The following is a 25,804-nucleotide window of genomic DNA, read 5'->3' on the forward strand; positions in this document are numbered from 1 at the left end:
ATGTTGATGAGCTCCCTGGCGCTGATGGTGGGGGGGGGGGAGGGGGGGTTTCACAGTTACTGGGAATTTCGAGGGGGGGGTTTATTTTAGGGGTTTTGGGTTTGTTTAGAAAAGCAGATGACGGACAGTGTGTTATCCGGACCAGCTCCAGCATCCTACTGGCCCCAACTGTATTTGCCGCCCAACCCCAGGGATATGGGCTGATTGGCTGTATACAAACGTTATGGAAGGGGGTCGGTGGGCTTTATTTTGTATATGTTGTTCATAATACAATGCTGGTCGCTACTGTATTGTTTTACTGATTCCTGCAATAAAAATATATTTAAAAAAAAAAAAAAAAATCATTAATGTGAAAAGGTGGGTCAGTGAATAAGGAATGGGTAAATGGCTGGCTGGATTAGTGAAATAATGAATGGATGAGTGAAAGGGTTAATGGATGGATAATGAGAAAAAGGATGGATGGATGCGTGAGTGGAAGGATGGATGAGGGTACATAGATGTATGTATGGGTGGAAGGGTAGATGGACAGGTAAAAGGGTGGATGGATCAGTGAAAGGATGGATGGATGAGTGAAAGGGTGAGTGAATGGGTGGGTGGATGGATAAGAGAAAAGATGAATGGATTGATGAATTGAAAAGTGAAAGGGTGAATGGATGGATGGATGCATGAAAGGATGGATGTAAAGATGGACGAGTGAGTGAAAGGGAGGCTAGATGGACAAAAGGACGATAGATGAGTGAAAGGGTGGATGGATGAGAGAGAGGATGGATGAGTGATAGGGTCAATGGATGGATTTATGAGTGGATGAGTAAATGGATGAGTGGGTTGATAGGTGAAGGGTGGATAGAAGGATGGGTGGCTAGGTGAAAGGGGAATAGAGAGAGAAAGGGAGGATGGATGGATGAGTGAAAGCATGGATGAATGATTGGCAGAATGGATGGGCAAATGGGTGCATGGATGAGTGAAAAGAAGATTGTAAAGGTGGATGACTGAAAGAATGCATAAATGCGTGAAAGGGAGGGTGGAGGGCTGAAAGAAAGGAAAGATGGATGAGTGAAAGGTTGAATGGGTGGAAGAATGAGTGACTGGGTGGATGGATGAGTATGTCAGGATCTGCCAAGGCGCCTACCTAACGTTAAAAAACTACAACTCCCAGAATGCCTACACAGGGGGCGTGGTCCTATATAAGCTGGGTGGACCCATTGCTTCCTGTTCGTGATTTTGTGACCTACAGTACGTTTGTTTCATAGTAGAACTTTGTTTCTTGTCTTCTCTTGGGATCTTGATCAGAGAAGTTTTGTCCGTTTTGTTTTTGGCTCCAGCGCGAGGGAATTTGGAACGCGCTAGTATTGCAGAGTGTTTTTGACGTCTGCCTATCGCAGCGGGAACAGTGTTTCCTGTCCTTTTGTTTGTCTCCTGATATTCATGCCGGCAATTCATCATCGTGACAGAAAGGAGAGGGACGAGCCAAGGAGGAAGAGCGGACAGTAAGGAAGCGTCTCAAGTGCTGTGAGTTTGCACGCAACGCGTGAGGTTTAACGCGTTGCTGGGAAAAAATTAACTGTGATGCATAGATAATGACTGCTTAGAATTGTAGTGGAATCCTTGTGGTGTTCCCACCGGAGAGCGGAGTGTAGTGGGGCCAGCCTTCTGCGCCCTGCCGCTACGAAGTAAGGCACTAGTGTCTCCAGAGATAATTGCCAAAGCGGATGATAGTGGGAAACCCTACATCTTGCCGTGTTTGGAGCATTGTCATTTGGGAGACATTTGGAGATTGTTGAAAGGGAGCGGAAGACAGTAGTAGGAGGCTACGTCTTGCCGTATTCCTGAAGGAATATATTGTACTTTCTGGCATCGCAGACATACTCTTTGGAAGAGCATAACATTTTGATTTGAAAGCACTTAGTTGGTGGAATTACTCATGTTTTATTTAAAGCACACTCTTTTCAAGGAGGGGTAGGTATAGCCATGTTACAAATAATTGTACTTTTCTTCTAGGGGAGAACTAGAAATAATTGTTGTTTATATTCCTTAGGAATTATTGGTGCAGCTATATACACACCCATTGTACAGGGAGGAGGAGGAGAGCGTTGATTCAAGAAAGGTGAACCCTTTAACATAAGTAGAAAAAGAGGAAGAGACACAGGGGTTTCGAAGTGACCAGTTATAACCAGTGCACTGTTTTTCTTGTCTTTCAGCCATCCCTTCCCAGCTGCCCCCTTCCTTTCCCTTCCTTGGTCTCCTATTTTTTCCCTCGCCCTATCGCTCGAACCCACTGTGTTTTTTACCAGTGTGTTGGTGAGATCGGGAGGTGGAGTTTTATGTACATCATCCGGATCCTGCAGCGTGGAGTCTGACAGAGTAAGTGAAAGGATGGCTGGATGGGTGAAAGGGTAAGTGATTGGATGGATGAGTGAATGGATGGATGGGTGGAAGAGTGGATGGATGAGTGAAAGGATGGCTTGGGTGAAATGGTAAATGGTTGGATGGATGAGTAAATGGATAGATGAGTGGAAGAGTGGATGGATGAGTGAAAGGGTGGATTGGGTGAAAGGGTAGATGGATGATGGATAGATGAGTGGGACGTATTCAACAAAGCAGATGCAGCCATTGCACCCCAACTAAGGAAGGTCATCAACATCTCCTTCGAAACAGCGACATTCCCGGAAAGCTGGAAGCACGCCGAAATCAACGCCCTCCTCAAGAAGCCCAAGGCGGACCCCAAGGACCTCAAGAACTTCCGGCCCACCTCCCTGCTCCCGTTCCCGGCAAAGGTCATCGAGAAAATCATCAAAAGGCTATTAGCCGCCACCTGGAAGACAACTACATCTTGGACCCGGAAGCAGTCCGGATTCAGATGAAACCACATCACCGAGACAGCCCTCATTGCCGCCACAGATGACATCCGGCGCCAAATAGACAATGGCAAAACATCAGCCCTCATCCTCCTGGACCTGTCGGCCACCTTCGACACGGTCTGCCATCGCGCTCTAAAGACACGACTCCTAGAAGCCGGAATCCAAGAGAAGGCCCTTGACTGGACCATGTCCTTCCTCTCCGGCAGAACTCAGAGCTTCCCCCTCCCACCCTTCTGATCCGAAGCCACCGACATCAACTGCGGCGTCCCCCAGGGCTCATCCCTCAGCCCGACGCTGTTCAACATCTACATGGCCCCCCTTGCACAAGTGGCCCCCCATCACGACCTCAACATCATCTCGTACACCGACGACACCCATCTCATCCTCTCCCTCACCAAAGTCCCACACACCGCCAAAACCAACCTCCAAGGAGGGAATGAAGGCCGTCGCCAACTGGATGAGGAGCAACCGTCTGAAGCTGAACTCGGACAAGACGGAGGTACTCATCCTCGGACCCACCCCCTCAGCCTGGGACGACACCTGGTGGCCGACCACACTCGGAACAGCACCAACACCCACCGACCATGCACGCAACCTAGGATTCATCCTCGACTCCTCCCTCTCCATGGCTAAGCAGGTCAACGCCGTCTCCTCCTCCTGCTACAACACCCTCTGCATGCTCCGCAGGATCTACAAGTGGATCCCGACCGAAACAAGAAGAATGGTGACACAGGCCCTCGTCAGCAGCATACTGGACTACGGCAACGCACTCTACGCAGGAATCCTAGCCAAACACCTACGACGACTACAACGCATCCAAAACGCCTCCGCCAAACTGATTGTCAATGTCCCCCGCACGCAGCCACATCACACCCCACCTGAGAGACCTACCCTGGCTCCACGTCGACAAGAGGATCACCTTGAAGCTCCTCACCCACGCACACAAAGCACTCCACAACGCCGGACCAGCCTACCTAACAGCAGACTCAGCTTCCACAACCCCACCCGCCAGCTCCGCTCCACCAGCCTCACCCTCGCCGCTGTGCCCTGCATCCAACGAACAACCTCTGGTGGCAGATCCTTCTCCTACCTCGCTGCCAAGACCTGGAACACCCACCGTACCACATACAGCAGACCCAAGACCTACTCGCCTTCTGAAGACTCCTCAATACCTGGCTCTTCGAGCAGTAGCGGCACCCCCTCCCCTCAGCGCCTTGAGACCCTCACAGGTAAGAAGCGCACTCTACAAGTACTCTGATTGATTGATTGATTGATTGATTGATTGATTGATTGATTGATTGATTGATGAGTGAAATAGCGGATGGAGGGATGGATGAGTGAAATGATGGATGGAAGGATAGATGATGGATAGGTTTGAAAATTGTTGAAAAGATTTGGATGTGGATGGGCACACAGATGGAAGGATATAATGAATGGTGAAAGACTGAATAATGGACAAAAGAATTACTAGATAACAGAATGTACATTTGAAATGGTGGATATCAGGGGTTTGATGGTAGGATGAATGGCTAGATCCTTGGACAAGAGAGCTCTTTTGGGGAGGGTTGTGATGACTTACTTTGCTTTCTTGGTGCCCTCAGAGGTTTAGTTCAAAGTGGGAGGTATTTACATTTTCTGGCTACTTCCTTGCTTATGTGTGACTATTCTGTATTTGCTGTGTGCTTATGTGTGGAATCTATACATCATGCATATGACATTTTTTGTGACACCTCACTGCTACTTGAATGTTACAGTAGTAATTGTAAATGTTTGCATGTTTTGCTTTAGGTGTAAGGTTTTAGTGAGATTCTCATAGTGCCATGAGCTGTGCTTGAGATGTATATTGTGTATGTAGCAATAGGCAAGGCATCAAAAATAAACTATGTGATAGTCTATCAACAGTGCATTCTTTAAGAAAGCTGCAGGGAAAAGCACATGTGTGACTTCCGTCAGCTAGTGCAACTCTCTGCGAAGCCCCCATAAGCACAGTCAGATTCCATATTTTAAGTTCCACTTGCTGAAAACCCATAATGCGTTCCCTGTAGTAGGTTCATCACAGCAATCCTCCCTTTAGTTCACCTATGCGTGCCGCTTTACATCTCACAATGGCAGGCAGATATGAGATGCTAGAAACAAAGTCCATCCGAGCAGATCTTCCTGACCACTTCTCTCACCAAACATGCCTGCTCAGGACCATGAGTTGTAAACTAAATATCAGACTGGACAACCCAGTGCAGTAACCATATAAATAGATTATTAGCAAATGAAATACCACAAAAAGACCTGCACAATTGCTCAAAGCTGCGCGCATACCGAAAAACGATGAAGTGCACTATTGTCTCACCCGAATATAAACTTATTTTGACTTGTACTTAAGTGGTTGTCTATTTACTTACTTTTCTACTATCGCACAACTTCCTCTGATGTGTCCGTAAAACTTACCTTTTGTCTCGAAGTTTTGTCCTGAATTTTGATCTTCTGTGCTGAATTTCTTTCCTGAATTTTGCCCCTTTGTCCTGAATTTTTACAGTGACCATCCTAAATTTGCACCCATGCCAGTTGGTCACCCTACTTTCCACTCTCGAGGTACAGTGGAGAGAGGCATAGCATACCGGATGACCCATTCGAGTGAGTCGAGGACGGCTGCACCATTCCAGCAGGACTGGGAACATCGTGTGGCGCTTCTTCCCGCCATGCTGGTCCGGTGCGCAAGGGTACATGGTTGGAAAGGGAGGTCGAGGAAGTCACAGGCACCCTGACATAACCACCGCAAAAAGAAGAGTAAAATAAAAGCTGACAACGCTTTTTAAGTTGTGAGTATTGAGTTTATTTCTCTCCCAGAAACCGGGTACACAGTGTATATTGTTTCCCAGAGAGAGTTCACCAAGGGACCATAGTGAACCTGATGTAAGTTAGTGTACAAATTGAGAGATAGAGCGCATATGCTATATTCTCTCTCTTTTCTTTCTCTGGTTTAATTTTCTTAATTATGGCGATAGCGGCTCAAGACAGGGTATTAGAAGAAGACGTACTAAAGGTACTAGGAAGATTATACAGACGAAGTCTGAAGGGAGAGGCATTATAAGAAGGCAGAAGAGAATACAAGGGCAAAAGCAGAGACAGTGGAAAGATTAACCACTTACCATCACTTTTCCTTTCCTTAGAGGATACCGGCGGGGGGGCACAAGTAGGCACTCCTACAAAAGAGAAGAAGTAGAGGTCATTACTCCCTGGCCCAGACGGTTGTGGTGACCACTGAAGACAGGACAGCTTCCAAAGATTTGCAACCTATTGTCATTACAAACTACCCCGTAATCCCAATAAATGGCACAAGAACAATACCCTTAATAGTGTTGGGACCATCTTTTTTCTATGGTTCACAGTAATTGCTCAGTTTCATATTCGGCAAAGCTGACACCTTGTCACCTCCATCTATATATTTCTACATAAAACAGGCACATTTCAATATGGATCTGTATGGCTGCTCTAGGAATAATTGATATAAGCTTTCAGTACCATGAATGCTTAAATTGTTTACATTCAAGCACCACTGTTACAAAATCTTAAAAAGATTTGTGTATCTACCAATACATGATTGCAAATCTATTCCATTTCACAATTTAATATCTAAACCAATGGAAAAGCACCAATCCAGGTAACTCCTTCTGTAGTTTTCTCGGCGGTAATGAATGCCTCATACATCGTGACACAATAATTTAATTTCTGCTCTTGCATCCATTAAAACCCACTTTTAGTTCATCCACATCATGTTTTCTTTGTCCAGATAGGCCACCACTCTCCAGATTGTGTGCACCATGCCCCTCTTTGCAGGCGCATGTCGGTGCCATTTGATGAATGGACAACCCCAAATTTGAATAGTTCGCGCCCAAATGGGTCTACGAGAAAATCCAGTGGCTGCGGTTCCGGCCATTTAGCCATTGAATCCCTTTCCACATTCCTCACTTGAGTCACTGCCGAACTCCAAAACGGGTGCCTCCTTAATTTGAGAGGGTAGGAATCGTGTGTTACCTGGATTGGAGCTTTTCCATTGGCCACCGATTCACCAATAACAATGAAGGTGACAATTTGTAGACCATCCAGAGACTGTGTTGTATTTTTTAACTTAATGAAAGCACTGAGGAAGAATCCTGGAACGTTTCAGGGTGATACATCAAATGGGGGCTAAAAAGGGGGGGGTCCCAAAACATAAAATCCCTATGGATTTTTCATGGACTTCTTTAGACAAATGCCCGAAGCAAAAACTGCAGAACAGATTGACACCTAACTCGGTAGGAAGCTAGATCGTGGTCTGCAGATTGTGCTTATTGTGATTTGGTGTTAATCCATTCAGTAGTTTTTGAGATATTAAGGATAACACAAAAATTATATATTTTATTAGTTGGGCTCTGGAAAGTGCTGCAGCATCCCGAGAGAGCACAAAATGTAAAAGGGACCCTGTGATTGGTCGAAAGGCCAATTATTCCTCATGAGCCTTCACAGTCTCATGGGTGAGAGAGGCTCGCGAGAGATCTGATTGGCTGGCTGTTGGAATGTAAGAAATTAAATGGCCGCCATACCTACACGTGGATGTGCAGCTCAGCACTAAAGCTAAACGGCTCCAAGACGGAACTGATGCTGCTGGGGAACTCTGTTCCATCCTTGCCCCACAGCAGCTGGCTCGACTGTTTGGGACCGGTACCCACCCCCAAGCAGGAGATCAAGAGCCTGGGGGTGTGGCTGGAGCAGGACCTTTCGTTCAAAACTCATGCTAAAAAGACTGCTGGCGTGTGTTTTGGCCTGCTCCGCTCAGCCCGGAAGATTCTACCTTTGCTCCCAGCGGCCACTAGGAGGCTTCTCATCCAGGGACTTATCATCTCGCGGCTGGACTTCAGCAACGCGTTATTCTTGGGCGCACCCGAATCCACCCTGAATAAACTGCAGCAAGTGCAGAACGCGGCCGCCAGGCTCTTGACAGGTCTCCCCAGGCGTCAATCTGCTCGCCCGGCGTTGAGGGCATTGCACTGGCTCCCTGTTAGAGACAGGGTGAAATTCAAGTCTCTCTGTATTGCCCATAAAGTTCTGCACGGGGTAGGTCCACCTATTCTGGGGGAGATGGTCCAGCCCTACAAGGCCACTCGCTCCCTTCGCTCTGACCATCAACATCTTCTTCAGGTCGGGAGGGTGAAGAAGGCCAGAACGGGTGGCAGAAGGTTTTCGGCAAACGTGGCTACCTTGTGGAACTCACTGCCCTTACAACTGCGCTCGGAAGCCAGCCTTCTTCGGTTCCGTAAACTTTTAAAAACTTTTCTGTTTTCTGCTTAATCCCTGCATTCTTTTGGTAGTGTTATTTTTCTGGTGAGCGCTGGGATGCCTACGGGTAACCAGGCGCTATACAAAACTCAGAATAATAACCTGTTTATTGTGTAAAATTGGAGGTGTTGTGGAAATGAAGTAAAAAGCTATATAAGGGGGCAGCAGAAAGGCATGCTGTCCCTCTAGATTTAGAGCGGAGGTGTCTGTGGGATAACTACTGTGAAGATAATAAATGTTTGTTGTTTTTAACAAATTTTTAGGATCTCGCAGGAATCTCACGGCATCGTGAATAGTCAAAAGGAGTAGTTGAGTTCTCAACACACTCTATTAGTAGCAATGCATATTGTGATCCTTGTTTTTGATAGGAAGTGTGTAAGAGATGAGTACTCTGATGATTAGAAGGTTATATGTTTTTTAAAATGCTACAATCTCTGGATACTCTCACGGGATCATGAAAGTAGGAAGGAGTAGGTGATGTTTGAATACACTATGCTATGCACACTTGTTACTGTATGAAGGAGTCTTATTGGATATGGTGTTTATGAGACTCAACTATTTATGCTCATTGGTTTGAAAAGAGTTGTGCTTTGAGTTAAGGCTCATCCACACTCCCTGATATGCACACCCATCATCTGAGAGAGAGGTCTGAAAGGAGAGACCAGTCTCTCCCCACACCTTACTACCCACACCCATCCTTACAGAGAGAGGTCTCAGCAGAGAAGCCAGTTCCTCTACACACACTCCTATGCACACTTGTCATCTGAAAGGAGAGCCCAGACCCTCCCCACTCTCTACTACGCACAACTATCATTACAGAGAGATGTCTTAGCAGAGAGGCCAGTCCCTCCACAGACCCTACTACGCAATCCCGTCATCCGAGAGAGACGTCTGAAAGGAGAAGGTAGTCCTTCCCCACATCTTACCATGCACATCCATCATCTGAGAGAGAGGTCTGAAAGGAGAGCGCAGTCCCTCCCTATACCCTACTACATACATCTATCATTACAGAGAGGGGTCGCAGGAGAGAAACCAGTACCACCACACATCCTACTATGCATATCTGTGATCTGACAGAGAGGTCTCATTGGAGAGGTTAGTCCCTCCCCACACCCTACTACGCACACCCGTCATCTGAGAGAGAGGTCTGAAAGGAGAGCCCAGTTCCTCCACACACTCTACTACGTACACCTATCATTACAGAGAGAGGTCTCAGCAGAGAGGCCAAGCCCTCCACAGACCCTTTTATGCCCACCCATCATCTGAGAGAGAGGTCTGGAAGGAAAGGGTAGTCCCTCCCCACACTTTACCACCCACATCCGTCATCTGAGAGAGAGGTCTGAAATGAGAGCTCAGTCAATTCCCACACCCTACTATAATGCATCTATAATTACAAAGAGAGATCTCAGCAGAGAAGCCAGTCCCACCACACGCCCTACTATGCATATCTGTGATCCGACAGAGAGGTCTCATTGGAGTGGGCAGTCCCTTCATATACCCTACTATGCATACTTGTCATTTGAGTGAGAGGTTTGAAAAGAGAGGTCCCTTCTCACACCCTTGTATGGAGACCCTTTATTCAAGAAAGGGGGCACACTATTTCCCTACAAGTATGTTGCAATTGCCCAAGACTCTCGAGAGAGTAGAGTGCAAGCTTCAGGGGGTGAGGCTTGCCACATGAGGCTGATGCAATCCTGCGAGACACTTGTGATACCCGCACTGAAAAATGACTGTGCCTGCCATAAGGTGTTTTACGATCCAACGAGAGTCTCGCAAGATCGTATGGGGAGAAGCAAAAAAAAAGGCCAAAGATCAACCAATAGTCACCATTGTTATTACATGTGTGAAGAAATGCTGGGGTGTGATTGAGTGCAGAACCAGAGATAGCTCAGTTTGTTCTGGGTGCTTTGGAGGAGAAAAAAGCCTGTTTAAGTTGTGCTCAGCAGAATCGAATTTATGCAGAGCTGAAAGAGTGGTGTCTTTATCTACAGTTAAGAAAGAACTTCAAGTTCAGGTATTTATTAATAATAATATATTTTATAAACGTTGTTGTGAAGAGTAAGGAAATATAATAATGCTGGTAAACGTATTCTACACCATGTTTACTGAGTGAAAAGATGTCTGGGGAAGCGTAGATCTCTCAATATAGTTCTTGAGAGAAAGGTATGTCTACTCTCACCAAACCCAAAAGTGAAATAAAGCAAAAGGGTGGAATCTTCTTCTTTTAAAAAAAAAAATGGCATTGATATGAACCAATTGCAATCCTTCCTTATGGTGTGGTTTCTTTCCCAGACATCTCATCAGATACCCACAAGTGTCTCACGAGATTTTAAAAGTATTATTGCTTTATATACCTGATGGAATAATTTGTAATCACTTGTTCCAAGATAATCAACATCTGTAATGTCTGAATTTGTTTAGAGTTACAAGAAACCACTGTTATTACACTAATACCAAATGCACAATCTAGTGGGTAGATCACGAGAACCCAACAGAGAGTACACCTCTGAGGCCACGTAGGGGATTGTGCGTTCGACTCTCACTATCTTCTTGTGAGATCGTAAAAATATTATTGCCTTAAATATTCAACGGAACGAATCCTAACCAATTCTATTAACATAGTCTTTTGGCGCTCCCTCTGATGCCCTGCAGCTGGATCATGCTGCTGAGGCCTGGTCTGGCCACAGGGCTGAGCACCGGATGAGACGAGGTTTGTGGTGGGCCCGTCCGCCGTCATGATATGGACCTGCCAGTTGGCCGAGCTGATCACTGAATCTAAGCACTGGATCCAGTTGGGACTGGGGCTCTGGCCCCCTGCACCGACCAGTGGCTCCCCAAGTGGCAAGACGCTCAGAGGCCGTGTTGGGGAAGACAAGAGACTGCTGCGTGGCCACTGATATTAGTCCGGCTGAGGCCTTCTGAGAATTGCTCTACAACTGGAGAATGGGGCACATGCTGTTAGTGGTAAGCTGCTGTGACTAGCCTGCAGCGGGGGCACATCATCGCAGGCACCGAAACCCAGCCTGGGATTGCATCCGGTGGCGAGTGGCCCCATTGCGCTTCCTGTTTGCAAAGCGGCAGCAGTGTTCGGCATCGCCAGAGTCGCCGCTTCCAATACAGGACCCGCAGAGGGGGACGTTGGCCCTGCATCACTTTTCCCCCCTCCTCCATTATCTCCTGCAGCCATGTGCACCCTGTGTGCTGAGGAAGGGGCCTGGCTTGAGAATACAGCTGACGGCAAGCCTATGCAGAAGGTACTGGTGAGGGCCATTTAAGGAACTGCTGCTTGGCGAAGGAGTGCTTCCCATTTCCCTTTCTTCTGTGACTGACAATGCTGGGTCCCACCCAGGGTTCTGGGGTGAGCTGTGCTCCTGTGGCCTGCATTTATACTTGCCTTGTATAGCCACTGATTTCCCCTGGTTTGGTACATAGATCAATACATTAACTATAAATGCCCACCCACTGCCTGTGCCAGGACCTGCACATCATCCCAGCCCTTCCACAGGGACAGGGCAACACAACAAGCACCTTGTGTATGTCGCCTGGATCCCAGTCAGGTATCCATGCCCGCCCTAATGGCCACAGGCCAGTAAATAATTCACCTCAAGAAATATACCAGCACAGGCACCCCTCGCAGCATCACAACAGGTCTGATTCAGTCCGCAGCAAGCACCCACACCCATCTCTCAATCAACCCCAGCAGCCGTCCATCTAGGGACGTCAAGAACACACTGCCACACTAACCATCCATCTCCCAAACACATACTCCCCACAGAAAAGAGGCAGCCAACAGCAGCCAACTCAACTCCTTATCACCCATGCTACCAATGTGTGAGGCAGAACGTCCAATGCAAGGTCCATACCCCCAGTTTCTGTTCTTGGCATAGGTGGAGAAGTCCCTACACCCAGGTATGTCCCCGGAGCCTCCCCGCTATCGATCTGCATGATGCCATCTTCCTGATTGGTCCCAGCTGTCCCCTCTGAAGCGGTTGCACCTGGGACCCGACCGAGGCCGAGACCCTGAGGTCTCTGTTGGCCCTCAACAGGGCAGAAAACCTCAGTCTTATTCCAATGCGCCAGCCACTCCCAGACGTCTTTAGCATTATCAAAGAAACGTGCCTTCCCCTGTAAGATGATGGTAGAAATGGGGTCTCTGGTTGGCTAAGGCTTGCGCCAAAGCCAGGCAGAGATCACCACTCTAGTCAGGGCAAGGGAGTTACACGCCAAAGATAACCCCTGCTCACCCCCTTGGTAGCTTGGCACGAGCATTCAGGCTTATCCCAGAGGCAATGTGTAAAACGTTTGCGCAACACGCACACAGCAAAAACATACTGGGCACACCACAAAAGGAACTAGGTTAAATAAAATAAAAACGTTGTATTATCATAAAAAACATTAGAATAGTAATCACATAATATACACTCTGCCAACTGGCACTGGGCAATATTTACAGGGGATTATATACACATGAGGGCCACTTGGATCACTGTCAGAACCATCACAAAGTGAACATAGTAGATGTAGAACATATAATAAACGTAGAACACAACCAGTATTTACTGGCAAACACTGTACTCAGCATCATCCTGTAACACAAACCATATTATGCACATTATCACATTAGGCGAGAAATACATTCTGCGCCAACCTCACCAGCATAAAAACATTATGCAATCATCTCTTAAGTCTAAACGCATTAGACAATAACATCACCAGCATGAATAAATTAAGCATAACTCACAGTAGAGTATAATCTCACTAGCTTAAATACATTATGCATAACTCACTGTAGAGAATAATCTCACTAGCATAAACCACTGTATGCAAATAACCACAGTTAGAGGCATAAAACAGGGTGCGTAAATCATAGTACATGAATCATATTTCCTAGCACCACATAAATCCCATTAGGGCCTGGCGCCCTACAAACCCAACAGTACCCCTGGCCAACTGGTCTTCTCAAAGGGGCTCAAATGCCCTACGTCCAAAATGCCAGGGCTGCTGCCAAGGCAGCGGAATCCAAAGAGCTCCATTGCACTGCAGCAGAGGAGTGCATCGCACTCCTATCTCCTTCAAAATACCCCCAAAGAAATTGTGGCCTAAACGTTCCAGCTGACACTACTTGCCGTGCAGCTGTGAAGAATAAGGCCTGGCACCACTGTGCCCTCTCTTGTCCCACTCAGGGACTTCTGCTTCCATTATGTCCAACGCTGGAGCGGCCCACATTCTGCGGTACCGCCCAGGCACCGACAATGTGCCTCGAAATACCCCCAAGTCACTGATGAATACTGAACAATGTCTAATAATAGTATGAAGGTTACCGAGGATGTAGGAAGGAAAAACAAAACTCATAACACCGATTGAAATACCATCAGTTGTTATTTTTGCAAAATTTCAAAGAGTATACAGTTAACTACATATTATAATTTACATATATCAATGTGAAGACTTTCGAAAAAGGAGTCCCAAGTGTCAAGTGTGAACCGAAAGAGTGGTTAAAGCACACAAAAAGGTGACAGCAAGTGACAGTTATGTACACGGTTTCAACAGGGATATATTTACAAGGGAATGGGAAAACGACCATATAAACAATATTCAATAATATATATACAATGACTATTAAATTCATAGACATTGATTAAAAGGTTCATTCCGAATGAGCGTCGACGGCGTTTCGACCCTTTACAGGATGGAGGGTCTCGTCAGGACAGGGATGGTGTGGGACATCTTTAAGGATTCAATCAAGGGCTCGTGGTGGAGTAGGTGCCAACCATGCGTGAAAGGGAAAGGATAAACGTACTCACAGTGGACCCAGCCGGGTACTCACTGTCAATAGTAGGAAGCAGACCGCACTTACTCTCAGGCATTTTCCTGGCCAGCACCGGCTCCGTGCTCATTGCAGCACTTAAGTGGCACGATCCTGAAAAATAATTGGATAAACTGCGTGTTGTTGCCACAAAAGATATATTCTACTTCGTACTATCCTACTATTGACAGTGAGTCAATATAGCTTTATTCGATATTCAATTAAGAAATCATAAAAGCTTACAATAAAAACACATGATTTAAAAGTTATATAGATTAAAAACAGCAACGCTAAAAAAAAAGAAGATATAAGTTATTGTACAATTCATGTAGGGGCGTATTCTGTTATATCCTTCGCCCCACGCAGTGCAATTTCTCTATCTTTTGACAATAGTTAGAAAGATATGTACAAATTTATATATAAGCATATCAAGTGATTACAATTTTTTTATTCAATTTATAAAAATGTTATGTCAATTACCACTGTGATTTTTTTAAGACATGTGTACATTACATGGTGTTTCAGTATCTGATAATTGATTTTAAATAGGAAGATACTATCTTAACAACCAGTTCGTTCTCAAGCTGTTTTAATTTGAGGAGTGCTACTCTGCAACTCCGCAGCCCCCAGGCTTTCAGTAATGGTTTTAAGAATGTGTTCCTTGGGGTTTGATAAAACTTACAGAACAATATACAGTGGATGTTAGATTGATATGAAGTATCGTCGCATGGGCAAGCCACAATTTTTAGACAGCCAGTACAGGATTTTGTTTTTAAGTATTTCGTGCGTTTCTGGTTGGTATGTTTACAAGGACCGCCACATAGGCACCGCATTCAGGTGGTAGTTTGATAAATGCCGGAACCTTGTTTGTGGTTAAGGGTAGGGAATCTGGGCGGAATGTCTTAGGCGCCTCTGTGGGGGCTGTCTTTTCTTTTATGTTCTTGTCTGGGATGGGGACAAGGGTTGATGTTTTTCTGCTAGGGATGGGGTTGGCTTTAGATGTATCCCTAATTTCTGCGGTTTCTTTTTGTCAACTCTCTATAGTTGGCGTACTCACTTTTGAGGCAGTTTGGAGACTTCCAGTTTCCCTAGTGTTGTCCGCCCTCTTTTTGCCACTATTTTCTTGCCTTCTTAGTTTGTCTCTCTGTGCTTCTATGGTTATTTTTTCCATATTGCCACTTAATTTGTGTACCTCCCTGGCTAAGTTAGCGACCTTTTCATGGAGGGGTCTAATCAATTCAGTGAGCTTGTCGTATATGGCTTCCAGATCTGATGTAGTATGGTCAGGTGGGGTTTTTTTTTTAGATCTCGTTATGACCGTGTTACCCGTTACAGCTATTTTGTTGTCCTTTTTTGCTAACTGGTTTCCATGCCCTTGTGTTTTCTTTTTTGCGCCCTTGGTTCTATTCGGGGGAGTCGTGGGATGTATGGGGAGATATCTACTGCTGATAACCTGGGAGTAGTGGAGACTCGAGAATCAATAGTATCAATGGTAATGGAGTCCTCCATTAATCCTATGTCAAGGGTGTCTTCATTGGTGGGGCTAAGGTCTATACTCAGATTAATCTGATCGCCTGACTTAGTACTTGACTCCATAGAAATGCGCCTTTCAGTGCGATCGATTTCTTCAGCGATGGCGCTTACTGCTTTCACCAAATAGGTATCTATGGTGTTACAAGCATTTTCTGTCAGTAGTTTAACTCGTCTCCTTGCCATGTTGTATTCCTTTAGTTGCGGCATTCAAATAACACGAATAGCAAGGAATTGGAGGGCAATAGTGAAGTAGTGTGGCTCACTGGTTAGAGGCGGCAAACCCGAGAGCAGAGGACGGCCCGGGACCAGGGTTCGATTCCCGGCGCGGCAGGTTTCTGGACCAGGGTCAGCGGACTCGATAATTCTCTCGCCTCGGTGCCCACTCTGATCAGCGATCACACTCGGCAACTCTGGGCATTAGCTTGCCTCATCTTCACTAACGGCCCCACCAGACCGCCGGGGATGCCTGGTCTCACCCTGGAGATACCCATTAAGGGACCATCTCTCAGGGAAGCCAGGAAGGGTTTCGCAGCGGTCGAAGCGCCTTGGGACCCTACGGGTAAGTAGTGCGCTATATAAATGCCAATACATTTACATTACATTTACATTTACAAGATGGCCGCTGAGGGATGCAGTGAGTGAGTCGCATTTCCACCTCCCCCCACTGCCGGGTTTTTGATGGCTCAATGGTGGAGCCTTGCCTGAAGTGGGTTGCCTCTGGACACTTTGTGCCTCCTGGGATCCATACCGCTGATACCTTATCCCCTGTGGAGCAACGCGGTAACATTATAGTACGAACAGTTTGGCGCATTAAGAGGAGACTAACCGAAGCTACCAGGCTGATTTTAAGAACCTGGTTCAGGATGCCTCCACGCGCACAACGCGGTAACGATGCAAAAGATGGCAAGGGAGGAAAAGCTACATATTCAGACGCTTCGAGAGGCCCGGTTTCAAAAGAGAAAAATAAAGCGGACCTGAAAGTTTCTGCCTTAACCATCGCGCAGAAAAGTGCTTCCAGCCTCAAACAGACAACGATAAAGAGAACCGGCCCGGACAACGTGGTTTCCCTGAAAGAGCCAGGGAACGTTAACAAAACTAAAGTTAAAGAAAACGCGCTGCGCCAGCCTATGGTAACGGAGAGCTTTGCTAATGTACCGGCATCGGTAGGCGGCGGGACTGCGGGAAGCAAACCTGGTGATCTCAGCATTTTCACCCCGGACGCCAGAGCGGGAGCAGGAGCTGGAGTCGGCGTCGGCATCGGTGTTGATGCTGGAGCGGGAGCCGGAGCTGGGGTTGCTAGGCAACCTGAAAGACCTACAGAAGGGAAGCCGCCTGAGACACTGCCTGCTGCTGCTGCGGCTGGGAGAGGAGTTCGAGCTGCAGACGCCGGCTTGGAGGAGCCCCAGTCTGAGTTTGCTGAAAGGTACAAGCCTGAGAGCCACGATTCCAAACGCACTGAAAAGACAAAAGTGAGTAATGAGTTTGGGAATTCAATAGACAGTCGGGCCATGTGTGCTCAGTTGCCAGATGATAACGGGAGCTTTGCCATGCCGGTTCTAGGGCTGGGGGTAGAGTCAGAGCCTCAACCATATGTACAAATGACTAGTAGTGAAGGTGTTGAAGGTGCTGAACCTAATATTTTAACCTGGGCAGAAGTCATGGACTTAGATATGGAAAGTGGAGTGATTAAATCAGGAGGTGAATCCTCTGCCTCTACCTCTGCTGAAGTGGGTATCACTAACGGAACTGCCTCCACAGAGAAATTCTATTCTGTTGACGAAGACTCTCATTCTCAATCGCAGTCCTTGCCTTCAGACGAAATTAGCACAGATGAGTCCACTGGCATAGATACTGCCAGCAGTTCCCCAGCTCGGAAAATTACGCAGAAGAAACGCCTTTCTAAAAGAAAACCCTCCACAGCAAGCAGTACCACCGATCCTTCTAAAAAGCTAGCTTGGGACTACTCTACTACTACTTTTTCCTTTTTGGAACAAGACAGTCCGGCTCCGTTGATTGGTGATCAAGGTTCTACACAGCCTCCTCAACCCCCGGTTACGCTTGATCTATTATTCAATACTTTGAAACTAATGCAATCTGAGGCTAGGGGGGAAAGTAGGAGGGCAAGGCAAGAGTCAAGGAAGATTCAGAACAAACTCAGAAATATAAGCAAAAGGCAGGACGAGATGGTTGAGAGAGTTACCCACGTGGAGGAAAGAACTGGCAAAGTAGAGGACGACATGAGAGATTTAAAAATGTACAAAGAAGAGCATCAAAAGGTGGCCGAAGACGTCAATTGGAAATTGGAGGACTTTGAGAATAGACAGCGCCGCAACAATATTAGGCTCCTAGGCGTGGAAGAAGGTCTTGAAGGGGAGGATCCCAGAATGTTTGTTGTAAACCTGCTAAAGGGGGCTTTCCCAGGACTAACTACGTGGCAATGGGAAAATGAAATCCAAAGAGCCCACCGTTTTCCATTTTTTCTCAAAAGGGGACAAGTTGGAGCTCAGGGGGGGCGCCCGAGGGCTCTGTTAATTTTTGTAGGGAATTTTCTCCTGCGACAGTTGATATTGGATAAGGGTAAGCCTGAGTCTAGGCGTACATTTAACAATGTCACTTACTTTGCAAGACCGGACTTCTGCCATGCCACAGTTGAGCGCAGATGGAGGTTGAGGCAGTTGATACCGCATATTCAGGCCTTGGGTTCAGAGGCCTATTTGCTATACCCCGCTAAATTGAAAATAGTGACCAAAGGCCAGTTTAAATTTTTCTTTTCTGAGATTAAGGCGAAGGCTTATATGATGGAAGTTTTGGGTTATAAGGAGAAATAAATAAAAGGGTTCTTTTGGAATTTTGAATGGCGGTGGGGAGGAGTGGCGACTGCTGCTTCCCTGGCGTCCACACATAGGTCATGTTTGACCTATTTGCCTGTAGGGGGGGGGGTGGGGGTGGGGTAGTGTGGGGGGGTCAGGGGAGGGGGAGGGGGGAAGAAGGGAGGAAGAAAATGGCACCCATCATATGCAATGAGATACACTTTGAGGCAGTTACAGGCTTTACACAAATGGTGGAAGAAGGAAGTAATGGGTGAGATTGAGAGTTGGAATAGGGAGTTGGTACCAATTTTTGATGTTTTTTAATGGCTTGCCGTATTATGTCAATGAATGTTTGCGGTCTTAATGATCTTCAGAAAAGATTACGAGTTTCAGCGTTTTGTAAGTCACTGTATCCAGATCTGATCTGTCTACAGGAAACTCATGTGGAGGGAGGTAAGGGTTATTTGTTAGAACAGTTGGGTTTTAAAGTATTAGCACTTACTAAACAAGCTTCAAAAACACGCAGGGTAGCGATTTTGGGGAGAGGGACGGATTGTATAGTTTTTAGGAGTAAAGAAGACATATGGGGGAGGTGGGTTATTGTAGAAGTAGGCTTTAGAGGAACTAGGTTTACATTGGTTTCTGTCTAGGGCTCAACGAGTGATGAGCCGGATATATTTCAATTTCTGGATCAAGAACTATCAACCTGGATGGAACCTATTGTTTGTTGTGGGGATTTTAACATCAATCGTCCTGCTAGTGTTGAGCTGCAATTGGGACATCGATATATTGGGCGTAAGAAGAGGGTGCATAGGGCCATAGTAGACATGGCCGCACATAACGCTTTATCGGATGTCTGGGCTAATCTACACCCACAGACAGATGGAGATACCTTTTTCTCTGCCCCACATAGAATAACGGTAAGGTTGGATTATTTTCTAATCTCCAACTCCCTGCTCTCCAATACAATGATTAGGAAATTACCCCGCCTGGTCTCAGACCACAATCCTCTGTTATTGTCAGTTAGTTTAAATGGTATAGCAAGAAAGGTATACAAATGGACATTCGAGAGAGCTTTGTTAAAAGATGAGGGATATTGTAAACACATGGAAAGGTGGATTAGAGAGTTCTGGCTTAATAATAAGGGGAGCGCTAGTAGCGGCAGCACTTGGGATGCTTTCAAAGCAGGAATAAGGGGAGAGACGATTAGCTTTTCAACATTTAGACAGAAAATAGAAAGAGAAAGGATAGAACAACAAGTTAACTCTCTCCTGACTGCAGAGGCAGAGCTGAGTAGGTTAATCGCGAGTGGACGCCCTTTGGATCAACAAATGTTGGAAATTATGGTACTAAAGGCTGAAATAGCTGAAAGGATTACTAATAAAATAGCAGTAAATTATCTAGCAAAGAAAGAACAAGCTTGCGAGTTTAGCGAGAGGGTGGGGCATATTCTTGCCGTTAGGACCAGACAAAAAGTTACTGCAGGTGATATTAAAAATATGATAGATGGTTCAGGTAACTTGATCTCGGATTCTGCAGACATAAGAAATGAATTTTGGAAATATTATTCAGAATTGTATGATACGGAAGCTGAGGTGGGTAGGGATAAAATCAAAGATTATTTAGGAAATATCCAACTTAACGAGTTAGAATTAGAGGAAAAAGTAAAACTAGACTCTACTATAACGATAGAAGAACTGACGTTAGCCTTATCAGATCTTCCGTCTTCTAAGGCTGCAGGACCAGATTTTATTCCGATTGAATTCTATAAAACATTTTTTTCAGCTCTCAGATTGGAGTTATTGGATACACTCATTCAAGCTCAGAGTGAAGTTTCAATTCCAAATTCATGGGGTGGCACTGAAATCATAGTCATCTTGAAAAAAGGTAAACCTCCTACAGCCCCTGGGTCATATAGACCTATTGCTTTAATGAATGCGGATGTGAAGCTGTATTCGAAAATGTTGGCATCAAGGCTGACCACCGTTATAGAGAAATTAGTCTCCCCAGTCCAACATGGTTTTATCCCAGGGAAGGGTACTACAGAACATGTTAGGACAGTGATTACCTGTTTCGACGCTATGGAGGTTGCCTGCGGCCCTGTCGCAGCTTTATTTCTAGATGCCGAGAAGGCTTTTGACAGGGTCGCATGGGAGTATTTGTGGGAGTTAATGAGACTGTATGGTTTTGGTGATAGCTATATTAGAGCAATTCAGGTTCTATATAAGGCACCAACGGCTAGAATTAAAATTAATCGGGAATTAACTGCGGCGGTACAGATAAAAAGAGGAACAAGGCAAGGCTGTCCCAGTTCCCCTCTCCTCTTTGCACTCTATATGGATCCGTATTTACGTTACCTTAATCTTAATTCTAGTATTCCCCCCCTTTGCTCAAATGGTGAAGTAGTGTGGCTCAAGTGAAGTAGTGTGGCTCACTGGTTAGAGGCGGCAGACCCGAGAGCAGAGGACGGCCCGGGACCAGGGTTCGATTCCCGGCGCGGCAGGTTTCTGGACCAGGGTCAGCGGACTCGATAATTCCCTCGCCTCGGTGCCCACTCTGATCAGCGATCACACTCGGCAACTCTGGGCATTAGCTTGCCTCATCTTCACTAACGGCCCCACCAGACCGCCGGGGATGCCTGGTCTCACCCTGGAGATACCCATTAAGGGACCATCTCTCAGGGAAGCCAGGAAGGGTTTCGCAGCGGTCGAAGCGCCTTGGGACCCTACGGGTAAGTAGTGCGCTATATAAATGCCTATACATTACATTTACACAATGGGCTAGAAGTCAATGTGCTGGCGTACGCAGATGACGTCGCTATAATCACCCCGGATCCATCTATGGCAATTGGAGAAATCGAGCATGAGGCCCTTAAATTTGGCATAATCGCTGGATATAGGCTTAATAGTGCAAAAACGCAGATTATTAAAAATGCATTGGTACGATGCAATGACTCACGCGTGGTTTCTGCAGCAGTTTATTTAGGTGTTGAAATTTCGCCTAATTTAGAGACAGTGGTAGAACGAAACATCTCCCCCCTATTGAGGAAAGTAAGCTCAGATTTGGCCAGAATAAACAATCTTAGACTCACGCTGGTGGGCCGTACTAATGTCATCAAAATGCTTATACTCCCCAAATTTCTTTATTTCTTCCGAACGATACCTCATATGTTTGAGTCGATCTGGTTTAATAAGCTGGAGTCGATTCTGAATAAATTTATCTGGTCATATGGGAAGACCAGGCGGGCTTACAAATTTATGACTTTATCAAGGGCTAGGGGAGGATGGGGGGTTCCAGACTTTAGATTATATTATTGGGCTTCTGTTCTTCAATATACTCAGGGTCTGATTGGAGCAAGCGAAATGGATTTGAATGTCAATGCTTTCTCGACTATGATATATTCTATTGTACTGGGCTCAGATGCTGCGAATGCTTTTTTAAACTGCGCTGACTTTTCTTATTACAAACGCACATGCTTTAAGACAGTTTTTGCTGCACATAACATTTGGTCAGCTGTAGCAAAAAAATGTGGATTAGGAAGATACAACAGATACACCAGATTATATAGGAACAAGACTCTTCCACCTTTAATTTTTGACGATGCTACTATGGCAGCATGGGGTAGGAAAGGAATTACAAAAATAGGAGATCTGCTGGGCTTAGATGAAAAGATACTGCAATTCTCAGATTTGACGGCAAAATTTAACATAGCAAGACAAAGCTTCTTTAAGTATCTGCAGATCAGGAGCTTTCTCAATAGGAAAAAAGGAGGTGAGGGTGTATTTGGTAAAAATAATATTATGGAAGCCATAGAGCAAGGAGGGGTATGCTCCATTCGCCACTTTTATGCTAATTTGGCAGAATTGAAGCAGGACGATACTGAAAAATTTGGTAATAAATGGGCGGGGAAATTAGGGATACAGAGCCAGTTTTTCTTGGACTCGTTGGAGTTAAGATGCTCTGTTTTTTGCTCTGCCTCGCTCCAATCCCAACATTACAAAACTTTATACCAACTCTACCATACACCGGATCGTATTGCACAGTGCACAGTACCACAGGGATTACTTGTTCTCGCTGCAGTACACCGGCAGCGGATAGTATTCACATTTTTGCGTTATGCCCTCAATTAAGAATGTTACTGAAGGGTATTGAAGAATTTATGGATCGCACACTTGGTTTAAATGTGATTTTAACACCAACTGTAATTATGTTAGGGGTTAGGGGATATGATGGTGATCATTGCGAATTTTTATTTGTAGCAATGGCGGTGTATAGATTGTTGATTGCTAGAGCCTGGCTGGATCCCTCACCTCCAGTAACACAACAATGGATTGCTTCGTTACTGGGGACGTTCAATCTCGAAAAGGGCATATATGCCAGGAAAGGCAAAAGGGCAAGAAGGTTGGGTAGGAAAATATGGGAACCAGTTCATCGTTGGAAAGAAAGGCTAAATGAAAGCCATGTTTGATTTAATAATCTTTTTTTTTTATTCTCCTTTGTATGCTTTGATGACTATATGGAAGAAAAAGATCTGTTTAACGTTATATAGATTTTCTTGATAATAGCTTTTTATTTGTATTAATATTTTGTATTCTGTGCTATATGTGTGCCCAAAAATGTTTTCAATAAAAATATTTTTTTTAAAAACAAATAACACGAATAGCACAAAAACAGGGCCTAATCGTAGTCTCTCTATGCAAAATGCAAACGAAAAAAGTAAAAAATGGGCGGAAATAGCAGAGAAGAAGTTTGATCGGAGAAGAGGGCTCTAAAGTGCTGTGTGCAGTGCAATGGCCCAACTAAGAGCCAGAAACTGTGATCCAATGTAACGTACAGTGTGCAAAGTAATACAGGTTAGAAGGAATAAATACTAATAAGATTGTCCCCAGCTGGCATTTGTCCACAAGATATGTCTAACCACTACTAATTAGTGTGTTTTGCGTTAGTATAGTAGTAGTATGGATATCCCTGTCAGAAAGCCCAAATGCTCTCTGTGCAAAGTGCAAATGTCGAGTTACTTTTTTTTTTTTTTTAAACAACAGCAGAAAAATTAAATGGTTTGGACGAAGGAGGGGACTGTAAGGTGCGACATACAGTGCAAAATCCAAACTGTAAACCAAAGTCTGTGGGCCAGTTCTACGGGCCGGTGTCCCCTAGTAGCAGTGGTCCACATAATGTTTCTAGCAGCTACTGGTAGGTAATTTAACGTCAATATGAAAAACAGTACCTGTAAGGGAGGCCCAGAAGCACTGAATAAAATAAAAAGGGAGGGCCCTGCCCTGTCTCTTCCTGTCAATGACAGGCAAAGACGGGACCGCCCTTGGCCCGGGCTTCGCCCGCGCGCGTCCCGCGTTGCGTGGGGCGGGAGCGCTAATGAGGGAAATCCCGGGCAGACGCTGGCGTCACCTCTCGGCGCTGCCCGGGGGTGCTGGGAAATGTAGTCCTTGCCTTCTTGATGGCCGTTCCCCTCACGGCGGCGATGCTAGAAAGTCACGGGCCGCTTCCCTCACGGCGGTATCCGGGGCTGCGGAGAGCTCACGCCGTTTCCCTCACGGCCGATAAGTGATGGTGCCCCCAGTCAAGCTGTAGTTTTTGCACACGCATATCTGCAGTAGGCATATTAACCCACTGAGCTATCTTACTGGAACTAGCATGGCAGAGAGAACGGAAGTCTAGGAGGCTTAGCAGACATTAATAGCCGGAGGTTCTTCAGTGTTTGGGTTTCATCTGTTTCCCAGAAAGGGGGCAATTAGTATGAGATTTCAGTCTAGAGCCAGGTTTAGCCTTATAATAATAATAATCCACATTTGTAAAGCGCACAATCACCCGTAAGGGTCTCTAGGCGCTGGGGGCCGTCGGGAAGATTAAGCAAGCTATTCCCCAGAGTCACATGGTGCTAGGCTAACCTGCCGCCGGTGCTGGGGATCGAACCATGATCCCCAGATTCCAGAGTCAGTCGCACTAACCGTGGCACCACACCTTATGTCCGTAAGAGGTCGGGAAAATGGAGTACCAAATTGGGTAATATAAAACACATATTTGCAGCCCACAGAAACAGAAGCTCAACATTAAAAGCTATATAAAAATATTTATTTTGATTACTGCGGTAGAATACATCAAGAAGAGTAGAAATCAAATGAACAAAAGTGGGCAACTTATGGTTTGAAATGAGTCCAAGACTTTTCCCTCCCTCTAGCCCAAAATATTCGAGTAGCCTTCCACAAGACCTCAGTCCAGTCTGCAGAAACCAGCAAACAGTTTAACATAATAGCCTGCCATTACATAATCCACACCAAAAATGTGTATTTGTCCCCCCATATTTCAGAAATTTACCTAAGACTCACACTTAACATCTAGCCTCTCTCAGCAGACGGGGCCAAAGTGAAAGCGACGGTAATATTAAATAAATAAAGCGCTTTGCCATGCTGTGTTGGAAGGCAGGAGGAGTCTGAATGTATAGTTGATGTTAAAAAAAATAAGGGCGCTTCGCCAGGCTGTGTTGGGAGGCGGGAGGGGTCTGAAAGCACTAGTGCTTCACCATGGTGTGTTGGGAGGAGTCTGAAAGCACTGGTGATATTAAATAAATCAACGCGCTTCGCCATGGTGTGTGGCGGGAGGGATCTGAAAGCACCAGCGAAGTAAATAAAAGCACTTCACCATGCTGTGTTGGAAGGAGGGAGGAGTCTTAAAGCACAGTCGATGTTAAAAAAAAACAAGCGCGGCTGCGAAAGTGAATGCAACCGCGCTGTGTTTAATTAGTAACATGAGCCACGATGAGGGAGGAATGCAGCTGCCACCCTGCGCGCCGCTGCTCGCTCCCGAGACCCAAAGGCCGTGGGAGTGAACATTTAGGGAAGAGGTGGGACATGCACTCACCTTTGGCCATTTGCGTGCTTTCATTATTGAAAGCCACACGCAAAGGCCAATTGAATGTGTTGGAGTTGTCAGACCCACACGGAGAAGTTTTGGGGAAGTTTAGAGTGTTCACAAGAAGCCTCCCATAGAGCATCACATGCGCACTGCGCTGGCTTCGACCTAAAAAGCACCCATTCTGGCTTTTTTTCCTCACAGAATTATATCTGAGGATCTAAAACTCCGGCCAGGTGAATAAGGTTTCCACAAATTGCGCAGATAATGGGAACCTCTATTGTTAAAAAGGTTTTAACAGTGGCACATAGCCTTAAAGGTGATGTGTTTTTCTAGTGGGAGCAGTGAAGTTCAGACAAGGCAGGGTACATGTGTGCTCATCTAGGGAGCCTCAAAAGAAGTCGGGCAGCTGCATTCTGTACTTTGGAACTTCTTGATTCTGCCCTGGGAGGCTCCGATGTAAAGGCTGTTACCGTAATCCAGTCTTGAGCTCTTGAGATCACAAGGGCCTGTAGTACTGACTTCTTTTTTTTTTTTTTAAACCTTTATTCATAAAGAAGGAGGTACATGCGCAGGCCCACAACCATCATGGCCGGCCGCAAAAACAGTCAATGAAACAG

General features: G+C 45.8%; 1 protein-coding gene across 1 annotated transcript in view; it reads right to left on the reverse strand.

The window, feature by feature from the left end:
• LOC147661249 (NFX1-type zinc finger-containing protein 1-like) overlaps positions 1–25,804 on the reverse strand; it is an 805,409-nt gene that overhangs the window by 533,683 nt on the left and 245,922 nt on the right. The window contains exon 7 of the mRNA XM_086951201.1: positions 6,002–6,055. Within this exon, the coding sequence (XP_086807327.1) occupies positions 6,002–6,055 (54 nt within the window). The remainder of the gene's footprint in view (positions 1–6,001; positions 6,056–25,804) is intronic.

Source organism: Lissotriton vulgaris, unplaced genomic scaffold (genome assembly GCF_964263255.1).
Source record: "Lissotriton vulgaris unplaced genomic scaffold, aLisVul1.2 SCAFFOLD_534, whole genome shotgun sequence".
NCBI lineage: Eukaryota > Metazoa > Chordata > Amphibia > Caudata > Salamandridae > Lissotriton > Lissotriton vulgaris.